The sequence below is a fragment of the Leptinotarsa decemlineata genome, unplaced genomic scaffold (genome assembly GCF_025532065.1).
Source record: "Leptinotarsa decemlineata unplaced genomic scaffold, Ldec_3_MD MMD2_P_RNA_scaffold_11, whole genome shotgun sequence".
NCBI classification, from domain to species: Eukaryota; Metazoa; Arthropoda; class Insecta; order Coleoptera; family Chrysomelidae; genus Leptinotarsa; species Leptinotarsa decemlineata.
This window is the reverse complement of record NW_027412525.1, coordinates 4256387-4270398: the sequence shown is the minus strand read 5'-3', so window position 1 is coordinate 4270398 and position 14012 is coordinate 4256387. Positions and strand designations below refer to the sequence as shown.

General features: G+C 38.6%; 2 protein-coding genes across 3 annotated transcripts in view; one reads left to right on the top strand and one right to left on the bottom strand.

Moving 5' to 3' along the window:
• Ets65A (DNA-binding protein D-ETS-3) overlaps window positions 1-14012 on the bottom strand; it is a 307752-nt gene that overhangs the window by 211878 nt on the left and 81862 nt on the right. The window lies entirely within an intron of this gene.
• On the top strand, window positions 108-1661 carry LOC141480215 (uncharacterized). The gene is made up of 2 exons (XM_074170108.1): window positions 108-249; window positions 314-1661. The coding sequence occupies exon 2, from the start codon at window positions 318-320 to the stop codon at window positions 1452-1454; it is 1137 nt and encodes a 378-aa protein (XP_074026209.1). The 5' UTR covers window positions 108-249; window positions 314-317; the 3' UTR covers window positions 1455-1661.

Sequence of the window (14012 nt, the reverse complement as noted above, 5' to 3'; positions counted from 1 at the left end):
GGAAAATTCATACCAATTGAATATAGTTAATGAATGTTATCGTTCTCTCCCACTTCACCCCCACCACAACCCCCACACAGTGCACAACTGATGGTGGGGTTGTAGAGAGGGAAGTGGGTGGAGCTTATTCTTTTAAAATGCGAGAGGAGGCCAGAGTAAATCATTCGCTTGCAGTAGTCCTTCGAGTGAACTTACCTCCAGTGCCCAGTCGAGCCAACCTGCTTCCAGTGGAAATTTTTTCGATTCAATGTAAGTTCATAATTTCAATAACTATATATATATATTGTATTGACTTATATTTTATTTTTTTCAGAAGCATGTCTTTCTTACGAGCTGCCCTGATGGATGGAACCATTCGTACTGAAGCCCAAGAGAGGGAGATCATGCGCAGGAAGGGGTTAATGGCTGGAACCCCACTATCTGAAGCCCAGCTAGATGAAGCCATGCGCAGGAGGGTGGTTGTCCATCAGGACGTGGTGATCCAGCCACCTAGGACCCAGATGGCAACGATGGCTCCGACGACGACGACTTCCAATGTCAAGTCCCTCTTTCGTGATTTCAACCCAGACCAGGAAGCGGAATCAATGATGGACCTATCCATCGAGGCGGTACCGTCGTCTCAGAGTTTGGAAGGGTTGTTGGAGACGTTGAATCCAAACTTGGAGGAACCACTGCCAGATCTTCTAGATCTATCGGATGTGGAAGATGTGATGTTGGCACAGCTACCTGGTGTGTTATCCCAGATCGACTCCGAGGATGAGTTTGAAAACCCGAAGAAGCGGATACGGGCCAACAACAAGGTGGTGAAGTCTGAAGAGCGGAGTTCCAAGAAGACGAAACCACCATCCGCGAAGTCGAAGTCGAAGCCATCAATCCGGAGGAAGGGCGATAAACTGAGCGTCTTCAGAAAAAGGTGTGAAAGAAACACGGCCATTAGAGCTTGGCCGGAAGCAACCCGTTCTTCGGAAATATCTAAAGCTGGACCATCCTCCCTTGTAGCACCCGTCCACCAGGTGCAAGTGGTTGTAGATGTCCATCGGGAAGCTAGCCCGTCTCCTTTACATCAGGATGGGAGATCAACCTCACCAGCCCTCCCTGAGGAAAACATTCCTTCGCCCACACGAGAGGTCGCTGCGGAAGTTCCTCTATCACAGAGCACATGTGAGGACCAGAAAGTTGTTAATTCTTTCTCATACATGCGATCTGTGATGGATGAATTGAGCAAGAAGCGACAGCGTCGAGGTGAGTGCGATTCCCGCCGCCGAGCCATGAGTGCAAAAATTGAAGGCATTCAGGCTCAGAAGCGGGAATTAGATAAGCAGCTGTCTCGCATTGAAGCGGATCTTCGCAAAGAAGATCAACTTGAAGGCGAGCTAGTGGCTTACATTGAGAAGTACGAGCCTCGGGTGCGGCGATGGAAGGACATGATTGCCGGCTTACCGATGGATTTGTAAATATATGTATATATGTAGTGCATGTTAATTTTAAGATATATTTAAGTTGTTTATAAAATATTTTTTGCATGTTAATTTTAAGGTTGTAATTTTTTTCATGATGAAATTAAATAAAAAATAAACAAGGAATTGAAAGGAGTGCATATACTTTGGTTGTTGCACACAGAATACTGCGAGGTTGGGGCAGTATTTATTCCTTTAATCTAGTCATGTTCTAGCCATATTTAGCATGTAGAAATTAACCATAGAAATAGTACAATCTATGTTAGTAATTATTTGCAATATGAGTTAGTGCAAAATAAGATCTAGGAGAAATAAACTTTGTATGGTAAAACTAATGAGTTTGATTAATAATAAAGAAGCTAAAAACCTTGCCCCATCCCTCAGCATCATTCAATTCGAATGTGACGTTTCCATATATAAATAATGAAAGAAATTATTCATTAGAGTAGTTCAACAAATAGACGTTACATCATTAGTCATTAGCTCACACAAGTTGCGACTTCTGATGGTTGTCGTTTATAAGGGTGTGGCAGCTAGCTAATGAAAAAAAACAGGAAAGAATAGATGAATAATGGAAGTAACTATCATTTAGTGTGTTCGAATAAGTAGATGTGAATATGAATGATTGCATACAGTTGGTTAGGTTAGGTCAGTTTAGGTGAAATTTTTCTCCTGAGCGGATTGCAAAAAGAACCAATTGATGATGATCCATAGAGAAAATAGTGTATTTTATTTCATATATATGTGATGTTTTACTTAATATATACATGTGATGTACGATATCTGGGAATAAACTACATATTCTCAACTCCTAAGGTATTGTTAACTGTGCGGTTGACCCGCAGGGTCAAAAAATTTTTCGACCCGCGAATTAAATTAATTCGCGGCCGCGAATTAAAATTATCCGCGGATAAAGTCGCGGATCCGCGGCCGCGGCCGCGGATCCGCGGATAATCCGCCGATAAAACCGCGGGTCCGCGGCCAAGGCCGCGGACCCGCGGTTTTATCGGCGGGCTATCCGCGGATCCGTGGCCGTGACCGCAAATTCGCGAATCCGCAGAATAATTTCAACGGCGATCGCGAATTAATTCAATTGGCGGGTCGAAAAATTTTCTAAGCGGAGCGGAGCGAAGCGGAGCGAAGCTGACCACATCTGTTTTTCATTTTCATCCCTCATATTATGATTCATTTAACAAATACTTCTACTCCCTCCATCACCCCCTCCATCACCCCCTCCACTCTCCCTCCTTCTACAAATCATATATAAAAGGTTGCATTCTCAATAACTCATAGACTTGTTCACTCATCATGAATCGAGTAACTCCAATTGTGCAGGAAGCTGATTCCTCAAGTGAGCCTCATGTCGATTCTCCCGAGAGTTCGTCCTATGGAGATATCCAAGTGCAAGATATCACTTCAACGTGTCCGGACGACTTCGATGGGTATTCAGATACCACCATTGATTTGAATGAGGAACGACGTTATTTCGAATATGAAGCTGATGAGTATGGCCAATTTGATGACCCAATGGATCCAGATGCCGACTTTGGGGTGATGAACGAGTTTTTTCTGATAGTTCGGGAAGAATCACCCAGCCCCGACATTATGGAGCCGTATTTGGATGATCAAGTCGGAGAACAAAATCAATTCGATGACCCCCTCGAGATACCCGACTCTCCGGATCCTGACATAATCATTATAGATGACGATTAAAATGGTTGGGTTAGGTTAGTTTTCTCGGAGTGCACATAATCTGGTTGGTGCACACGGAATACTGCGTGGTTTGGGGCAGTGTTCAACCTAACCCAATATTTTTTTTAAAGCTAATTACCCATATGTATCACTCATATCTGATAGAAAAAAAATAGAGAAGTCCAATACATTCAACGAATCATTGGAAGATATATTCAAAATCAACTAGTAACAGTTTGGATATCTAACCATACACTTCAGTTCATCCACTATTTGTGTCAATAATTTTTTTTTGAGAAGGATTTGTTTTTTTTCCATCAAAAGGTTTAGTGTTAAACAAAAAAAAACAACAACAATAAAAAATATATAATATTTATTAAAACAAATCATTGTGAGGGTACATGGTTACAAATTATGCAAACATCCAATCGACGAAAGTTCGTCAGTGGCCTGTCACAAGCTTCGCAAAAAGTTTGCGTCATCCCCATCATCGAAATAGTGTAATGGATATCAATATGTTGATACTCACCCCCATTATTATTTCGATGGGAATAAAACCTAAAACAGCACCAACATAACATGTAGATGGTATCATCAATGGTTCGTATACGAACATGAGAGTCCGTTACACAATATAAATCTAAATTATTTTCCACCGTATCACTGACATTCAACCAACGACTTCCTATAATGATGTTCCCATTGTCAGTCGCCGGGTCATCGTCGATACCCTCATCTACCATGGCTACACCGTCTTCTTCTACATCGATACCCTCATCTACCATGGCTACACCGTCTTCTTCTACGTCGATGTCATCTACGATGTCGATTATGTAATCCCCTCCTTCGACGATATCATCCTCTTCTTCAATAACGTCGATGGGAAGTTCATCCTCTTCATCAATAATGTCGTTGGGGGGAAGTTCATCATCTTCATCAGAAAACCGATTATTTTCGTCTTCGAGAGACAATCTCATCAAAACTTCATTGATTTTTTTAGCGTTCATTTTTTTTATTTTTCGATAAGTTTCGTCAAAGGTACTACTAGCACTAGTGAATAGTAATTGGAGTTTAGAGTTGCGAGTCGATTTTTATATGTTTTTTTTCTTGTAGAGGTGGTAACCCCACCACTACACCACCCCTCCTCTTTTCACTCTATGTGTTTATAATAGGAAGAGAAGTTCATGAGAGTACATTTGAATTCATCAGTTGAATATTTCGACATCCAATAGTGAATACTAATATGCCTTTTCCAAAAGAGTGGGATTCAAAACCGAAAGTACGCGGTCATCCAATCAAAGTCAATCAAGTTATAATGTGTAGTAATTGTCAAGGTTATTGGCTTGAAGCATATATTAATCCATGTACCGGTCTGTGTCGTAGATGTGTATTGAAAAATCCAACCCAAGTTCCGAGTCCAATTAAAGTTTCGAAGGCGACAAATAATTCAACTCTAGAAGTATGCCCCCACCATCAGTGCTGCAAATGTTCCATAGGAATCGTGTGTGACAATATGGGAATTTATAGAAATATTTGTGTGAACTGTGCAGCAAATTGTGAGTTACTACTTCAACGTTGTCTACGTTGTGATAACTATAAAGTAGATTGTTGGAACAATTTATGTACCGTATGCAGAAGTGGATTGATATTATGTGAAAATGTTGGTGATTTCTATCCCGATGAGAACATTCACTTCCGGGATTGTTGGTGTTTGAACAGTGAAGATCAGGTGAAAAGACGAGAAATATATGGTAACGCTATTCGGACATATATTCCATTGGTTACAGTGCCACCCATCACAGCTAATGTCAATATTCAATACATGTGAAATTATATGTTGAATAAATAAATTGCTTTAATATTCAATAATAAAAATTCAATTTCATCATATTGTCTTTATTTTTCCATTTACTACAATAATATTTCAATTAAACTAATGAACTTTCATCGATCCAAGAGTTATGATCTCCAGAGAATCCCAACCACTTCACAAATAGGCGACGTCCTTTTCTTTTCAAAACTCGCTCAACCAAATATGTATTGGGATCTCTCGCTTTATTCAATTCCATTTTATAAAAGCAACCTTTTATCGGATCTCCATTCACATCTTCTAGCTCATAAGTTATAGGCTCTGTACTATTAATTTTCACAACTTTAAAAAGTTCAGTAGTGAAATTTGCTGTATAACCTTTGGCGAATGCATTTTTAAACTTACTGATTCGCACCATATCTCCAATTTTGAATTCTTTTTTTTCACGTTTTCCATGCTGCTTCTTTGATCTTGCATAAACTGTCATTTTTGTGGATGGTTTTACGTCTACGGGCTTCATACCAATGGTACGATGAACTTTGTTGTTATATTGACTGGTAATTTTAGGAAGAATATTCAACCAACTGTAATGGCCTTGAAGTGAAAATTGCCTATAAAGCCAACTTTTCAACGTCCTGATGACTCTTTCCGCAATTGCAGCCTTTTTTGTGCTGAATGTTGAGTAATGATTAATACGGTGCTCTCTCATTAGCGATGAAAATTTTGAATTATAAAACTCGGTACCGTGATCAGATTGTAAGTTCCTTGGGACATGCTTCGCATCTTTCAACACACTCGCCATAGCTGCAGTAACTGAATCAGCTGTTTTATTTCTCAGTGGTCTTGACCATACATACTTTGAATAACAGTTGATAACTATGAGGATGTACCTATAACCATTATTTTCTTTAGCATATGGTTGCATTTCCATCAGATCCATCTGCCACAAGTCATAAAATCCCTTTATTAGTGTCTTTCGACGGGGAAAATTTCGACGCGCCGGCTTATGTATTTCCTTCACAACCTGCCATTTTGCATCACTCATATTACTGCTATATGACTTCTTCGAAGTGATGAAGTCGAGAATTCAGTTCGCTACTGTTCACGTGCAGGTTTAACAACTGACTGTTCAACTTCAATAACTCGCTCAGTAAAAGTATCAACCAACTCGGTTACAACACCAATTCGCTTTTCCATATTAGTCAATCGATCAGCTAATGCTGAAGTGATGAGTGCATTTTTGTCAATGATGATTCGCAGTTCGGTATTTTTTGAATCAATGTTTTTTTTGACGTATCGTAGCGCTGGCGCAATGAATTCTTCGAAATAGTTCAGGGTTGATTCCTTGGTTTCTTTAATATGATTATCAACGTATCTTTTAGTTACAGAGTCTTCACCGTCTACAGGTTCACCAATATTCTGCAATCGCTTATTCTGAATGTCATAATCACCATGTGGTGTAAGAATGAATCCAACACCCGATCTTCCAACAAGTGGTTTACCAACACCACCCCTTCTACGACCAAATTTATCAATTGTGGTATGCATAGTTAGATCATCTGTGAGTAACTGAGTCAGCTTCATACATTGTGTTCATTATATTACGCTCAATAGACTAATCCTTCTTCACGTAATTCCTCAATTATGGCCAATATTTCATTATCGTGCCCGGTATGTCCAGCCATTCGTGAACTCCAAAGCAATTGAAGGCGATCAACCAATTCTTCGAGTTTATTCCAATAAACATAATCTATATGCTTATTTCTGATATATTTTTTTTGAGTGGGTATTTTGATTATACCGGTACCTTCTCTACTGGGATTCTGCAGTGGGTTTCCATTAGATAATAGTGGTACGATTATTTCTCGATATTTCTTCCAATTATTTGATAGTAGACCCTGTTTTCTTTCATTGTATTTATATGCTGCCTTCGTTAATTTGAGTATATCACCATAAGTGGTCATATCGGAAGAGGGGATATTTCCCGATGGTACTTTCATGAATATCAATTTATATAGTTTTGGGGTACCCTGATAAGTGGCAATAGTTTTACCATTTTTCTTGAACACAATTTTCTCATCGATGAACTCCACATCAGCTACACCCATTTGTAAATTTCCCGTTTCAGTGTTCATGTGTACTCCAAAGACGGTATCGTATGAGGGATTTCCTGATATTAACTTTTGTATGTGCTTTTGTACCTCATCACCATTATCAAGCACATTAGATGATTCTAAATCTGAAGTTGTTGATGAAGAAGCTTGAAGATCCTTCGAAAAAGCCTCTTCAAATTTCGTTTTTAGCTCACTTTTAATTATATTTTTGGCGGTGAGTGGTGTAGCACTCTTTGTTGTCTGCATCACCTGATTTATTTGAGATGCTCCTCCAGTATTGGCAGATATTGCTTTCAAAGGTGTTATTATTGGCTCATAGATTCTTTCGAGTGCTGATTGATCACCTAAGCGACTATTCTTGATATAATTGAATTTCTTCCGAACGGCATCTGTTGCTTCAATTAACTTTCTTTTCAAACACATTTCATCATCATTTTTTCCCTCCATAATGTATTCACTTCAAGAATGTGTACAATGAAGCGTCGTCCACACTATCTAGCACTCGAATGATTCAATTGTTTCAAGAACGTCAAGGATATATGAAAGCATCAAATCCTTTTCGATAACGTCCATCTTGCACTTCTCGATCCTTATCAATTACTAAAAATCCATATTTATCCACCCAACATCTCGCACACATATCTTTAAATTGCTTGTATGTCACATCTGGTGACACGTGGTCAGAAAAAATATGATTGAGATTCATATCATCTTGTTTGAACAGCACAATAAAATTTGCATTATCTCGAATCAATTGTTTCGGGACTCGTGAATATGTTTGGGCTAGATAGAAGCAATCCACATTTTTATGACGACCCATACTGAAATATGATCGTATAACATCCTGTTTCTCACACATCACATCATCGAAAATGAATATTGAATCGGTTCTGGCATCTGAAGGCTCTACTATTTCAGCTGCATTATTGGTGAAAGTGTAAAATCCCAACCCTTCAATTGGAGCTAATACTTCACGTAAATACTCATATTTGGGTTGATAAAGGGACTTTGAATAAAGATAAACATTTGCAAATCGTAATCCTAGAGGGTGAGTCAGTAGAGAAATCATAACATTTGTCTTGCCGCAATTGGAAGGTCCGATAATCAGACCGCGAATGGATAGTGGAAGTAAGGATCCATGACGCTGTTTCACACCGCTTTCCGATCCACCACCCACTTTTTCATCGAAATTATCGATGGAAAATTGGAGCTTCTGCTTCAGTATGCGCATTGTATGACAGTTGGAGACTATATAAGCAGGTCTCCATATCGATTCCTTTATTTAAATGGAGGTTATGAGCCGATGTAGATCTCCTGAGTGGCATTCAAATAAAGCTGGTAGGGGATTGGTCAATTCCCTCATCAATAATCTACCTTTCGAATTACACTTACCTGGCTATCAGTATTGCGGCCCTGGCACCAAATTGCAGAAAAGATTGGCGAGAGGTGATCCGGGTGTCAATCAACTGGATTCTGAATGTCGAAAACACGATATTGCATATTCACAAAATCCTAACAATCTTTCAGCTAGACACAGAGCAGATCAGGAGCTTGCAGAAAGTGCTTGGAATCGATTCAAGGCAAAAGACGCATCTATTGGAGAGAAAGGAGCCGCTTGGCTGATTACGAATATAATGAAGGGGAAACGGCGATTTGGTATGGGTTGCGAGTCACCATCCAAACAGTCACGGATACAGAAAAAAAAAGGTCCTACCAAGAAAAAAAAATCAAAAAAACTATTGAAAGACTCTAAGGTGATAGCTTTTGGTTCTGGAATCGTTAAGAAAGTGCGTGATGTTCTACACAAAGCGGGCGGAAGTGAATTTGTTGTCAAAAATGCTAAAAGAGCAGCTGAAATTGCACTGAAAGCAGCACGCAAATATACGCGGGCTGCGGGTGGGAAAAAGAAAATTCGCACACCGCGAATCATACCAATTCCTAAAATTGGTGGAATACTACCACTCATTCCAATTTTTGCTGGTTTATCGGCGCTAGGTAGTTTAGCCGGTGCTACAGCTGGCATAACAAAAGCAGTACAAGCAGCGAAAGCGAGTAGGGAGCAATTGAGTGAGGCAAATCGACATAATAAAAACATGGAGGCAATCGCTCTAGGTAAACGAGGAAGCGGTATCTACTTGAAGCCTTACCGTAAAGGATTAGGGGTCTATTTGAAACCTCAAATTTCAAAAAACTCATAGATTTGCTACCTCAAAGAGCTCTCTCCAACATCGACCTCAACTATCATGCTGAGAAAATGATGATTCCATATTTTCGGGGGGTATATATGCGTGACGATTTGCCAAAATCGGGACCACTCCGTTATGAATCTGCCATAGTAAATTTGGATAGTCGACATGGTCAAGGGACACATTGGGTAGCATACAAAAAATGTGACACTTCAGTGAAATATTTTGATAGTTTCGGTGATTTACCCCCTCCAAAAGAATTGATTCACTATTTTTATAGGGGTTCAAATCCTATCAATATTATCACATATAACTATGAGCGTAAACAACAATTCAACACAGTATGGTGTGGTCATTTGTGTTTGGAATTTCTACAGAGCAAGACATGGAGATAACACCAGCGCAGGATAGGGAAAGTATCAAGAGGATGAGTCATTCATTGATCGCATATTCCAGAGTACGCACTTTACGAAAAATGAGTAAAGAACAACTCGCTGATATGCCGAAAGAGGTGTTGATTGGGTGTGCATCGCATGAAATTGCATCTGTATGGGATAAGTTACCACAAAATCTACAAAATGATATTGATGTCTTGAAGTATCAGTACTGCGAAGACCATCAGAATAATTCCAGCGGTAGCAGCAATAATTCCGATGTGAATGATGGACCACCTACAAGAAAAATTTTCTGTTGTTATTGTAAAGTGAATGATGTGAATGTAGTCACACATAATGGGATGGATCATCTGGACAGACCACCTAAAAAACGACGATTACTCCACAATTTCTGCTGTCAGCAATAAAAAGACATGAGTCAATGAAAATTCATCAGTCATGTCACGCACGTTTTCATTGTCGGGGCACTCTAGCGAGTTGAGCGCCAACTTCTACCCACCCATCGAATTGGATAGTGGCGCTAATTATGGTCTGGGCTTACACGGTTTCTATTCCTACAACTCCATATTCAATGTGGATGTGAAAAATAATGTTATCGCCTATTCTAAAGAAGCTAACTCACCTCCTATCATTATAAAAATTCCACCTGGAGCATATGAAATTGATGAAATCAATAAGGTGATTCAAAAATTCATCAAATCCAAAGAAATGCAATTGGAGAATGGAGCTGAGGAGAATATCGATGGAGTATTTCTCCTACACGCAAACAACAACACTCTGAAATGTGAAATGAGGTCGAAATATTACATCCATCTCAAACATGAAAACACTATTGCCGAACTTTTAGGGTTCGAAGCCGATGTGTTTGGCATCGATGAAACTCATGAATCAACATTGCCCGTAAATATCAATAAGGTGAGAATTATTCGTGTGGATTGTAATGTCACAGCTGGAGCATATTCAAATGGTGATGAAATCCATAGCATCTTTGAATTTGATATTGATGTAGAGCCCGGTTACAAACTCACCAAGGAACCGCAAAATATTATTTATATGCCAATACAGCCTGGCGGTCGTAAGTACCTCGACAATATCACTTTACGCATATTGGATGATAATGGTAATCTAATCAATTTCAATGGTGAAAAAATAATAGTTAAATTGGAATTGATTAGGCTATAACGATCATCATTTCTCATATGTTGATTCACAACATCGACGACCGTCATAAGTGTATCACAAAAATGAGTGGAGCAAGCATCGACAAGTTTGGTCGCAGAAGTAAGGCAGTTTCAAATAATGTTTTGCGAGGAAAACCTGGAGTTGGTTTTAAATTGACTTCCGATGGAAACTTTGATATGGAAAATAAACGATTGAAAAATATAGCCGAGCCTAAAGAGAGTACGGATTGTGTTAATCGGGAATATGTTGGTTTTTACATCTCGAAGATCAGAGGAGAATTAGATTCTGATATTGATGAAATCAATTTGAGATTAGATGGAGTAGAAAAATATTCCGCATCAGTCAGGGAAGATCTCATTACGCTTGGGCTGAAATTAGTGGAAATTGTAAAAAAATGTGAACATATGGAAAAGGATATCAAATCGATGCAATCTGATATAATAAAACAACCCTCGATAAGCATTCAAACAATTGAGCAAAAAAGATGGTGAGCGATGATAATCTGTGAAAAAATCAGTATAAAGCAGGAGTTGACTAAATTTTAACTCATTATTTATCATTTCCTAACGCTGAGCAGATGTCAATAATTGATAAAGCTATAGATTTCACCATAATTGTTTCTAAAAAATGGGGTTGTGCTTCAATATCCAGCGATTGCAGCAGCGGCAGCAGTTGAATCAGCGTAATGCATTTGGTGGAGACTATAATCATGTACATTTAAAGAAGAAAAAATCTAAAAGTCGATTCATTCCACGTATGCCCGCCGAACGATCAAGATATAGGCTGAGCGCTAGTAGTTTAAACTTCCTCAAATCTATTGGCTTGAAGGTGCGATATAAAAAATAGTAATAACATGGCGACCATTACCACAAGCGATAAACTGGAGGTGTTCGAAGAGCCCCTGTTCGACCATTCCCTCATTAGCCTTCATGAGCATACATATAAGCCGTATGGTTCACCATATTACAAAAATTCAGATGAAATAAGAATTCCAATCAATTTTCAAGATCTTATACTCGATATTGCAGATAGTTACATATATATCGAGGGGAAGTTCACACCATCTGATGCCACGAAGCAGTGCTACCTATCTAATAACGCCCTCGCCTTCCTCTTCGACGAAATTCGCTATGAAATGGGTGGAGAGCAAGTGGCCGTTGTTCGAAAACCCGGCATAACTACCACAATGAAAACGATGATATCATTTGGACAAACACATGCAAATTCGCTACTACCGATAGGATGGGGTCTTGATGTGAATAAACAAGATATATTGGATTCTGTCAGCAATGTATTCAGCGGTAAATTACCCTTGAAGTATCTCATGGGTTTTGCTGAAGATTACAATAAGGGGATACTGAATGTAAAACAGGAGCTCATTTTAATTATAGCACGATCATTCAAAAATTCATTTATTGGGGAAGTCGATGCAGATTTGGAAATCAATAAAATAGAATGGAGAATCAGACACATTGTGCCGGAAGATCGACAGAAACTGAAGTTATTGAATCGCATCAATAAAAATGGTAATAATGCTAACGTGAAGGTGGCTTATCGTATGTGGGACCTTTATGAATTACCCACACTTCGTGACACATCCTCAGATATATGGGCCGTGAAGACGACCAACAGTCTTGAAAGACCTCGATACATCATCATCGGCTTTCAAAACACCGACCATTCCGAAAATATATCAAAAGATGTAACGAAATTCATACATGTGAATATTAATAATATTCGACTATCTCTGAACTCTGAAGTATACCCATATGAGCGTTGGAATCTGGATTTCGACAAGAAGTTAGACTCATCAGCCTATTATGCATATGAAAACTTCCAACGCAGCTACTATGATAAAGCTATGAGTGAACCGATGATGGATATTGGCAGCTTTCGCAACAACCCACTATTCATCATCGACTGCTCCCATCAACCTGAAGCTATGAAGTCATCCACTGTCGACATCAAAATTGAATTCGAAACACGCAAGGTGAAGTTTCCAGCGAACACCAAAGTATATGCACTAATCCTCCACGATGCTGTTTTATCTTATAATGCTCTTAATGGTTCTGTTCAGACTGGATTGTAATAAGATTGACATGTAATTCACCATGAAATATTCGATATTAAAACACTCAATAATTATTTCCTGCCTTTTATTCATCAAACAATTATATATAGATGGATATGAATTGAAACATAATTTGATTATCACATATACAACACATTTAAAATATTCTAAACACCATCATGTAAGGATTCTTCCAGTTGTGGGTTGGGACTCCGTGGTTCCAATTGATATTTCTCTATGATATTCTGCGGTAGGTAGGTGCATATATCGTAAAGGAATTGTTTTAAGTCTGCTTCAATTATCAGCTCACAGAACTCGTCCAAATTTCTGCTTCCATACGAATATTTATGACACAATGCCACACCGAGTTCATACTTCTCACTAAGCTCCAGAAGTTTTCGCACCTCCTCAGCATCATAACATACACTCAAATCATAATTTGATGAATGTAGAGCGTCAAAACTTAGATCAGCCAATTCCCAAGCCATTTTTCTTATGGCAGAATCCAAATCCACTGCTTCTGGCCACTCTTGCGCTGAATATTGCATCCACATATTTATAGGATGGAGAGCTCTGAAAATACACCAATTGCATTCATTATTTTGGTAATTATATTGTGAAAAAATTAAAATACTCACGTGAAATTCGACTATGTCTATGAAATGAGCAAGTTGATACATATTTTATATTATTATACCATATTTTCACTATTTACAAAAAAAAAAAGATTGTAGTTATACTCTCAAAACTTTCAATCCAAAACATTGAATTTCATCAATGATCGGGTTTTAGCACCAGGATAGTCCTGTGAACTTTGACCCATATAAGTAAGTGTGAATTTGGCTTTGGATGAATTCACTTCACGAATGAAGTCTTCTGTGAATTGCTCTGTGACACGTTTTGGAAGCCATGCTTTAAAAGGAGTATTACTTTCCTCATCCAATAGAACTACTTGAATGGATTTACCATATCGTGTGGAATACATTGACATTTTTTCTATTTTATATTCTCTATCAATAACCAGGGCGGTTATAGGTTTTTGCTCTAAAGCTTCACTTTGTTGAATTATAGCAAAATTGATTTTTTCAATGTCAAATTTCAAATT

Coding starts and splice junctions, on each gene's coding strand:
- LOC141480215 (XM_074170108.1), top strand. CDS start 318: ATGTCTTTCTTACGAGCTGCCCTGATGGATGGAACCATTCGTACTGAA.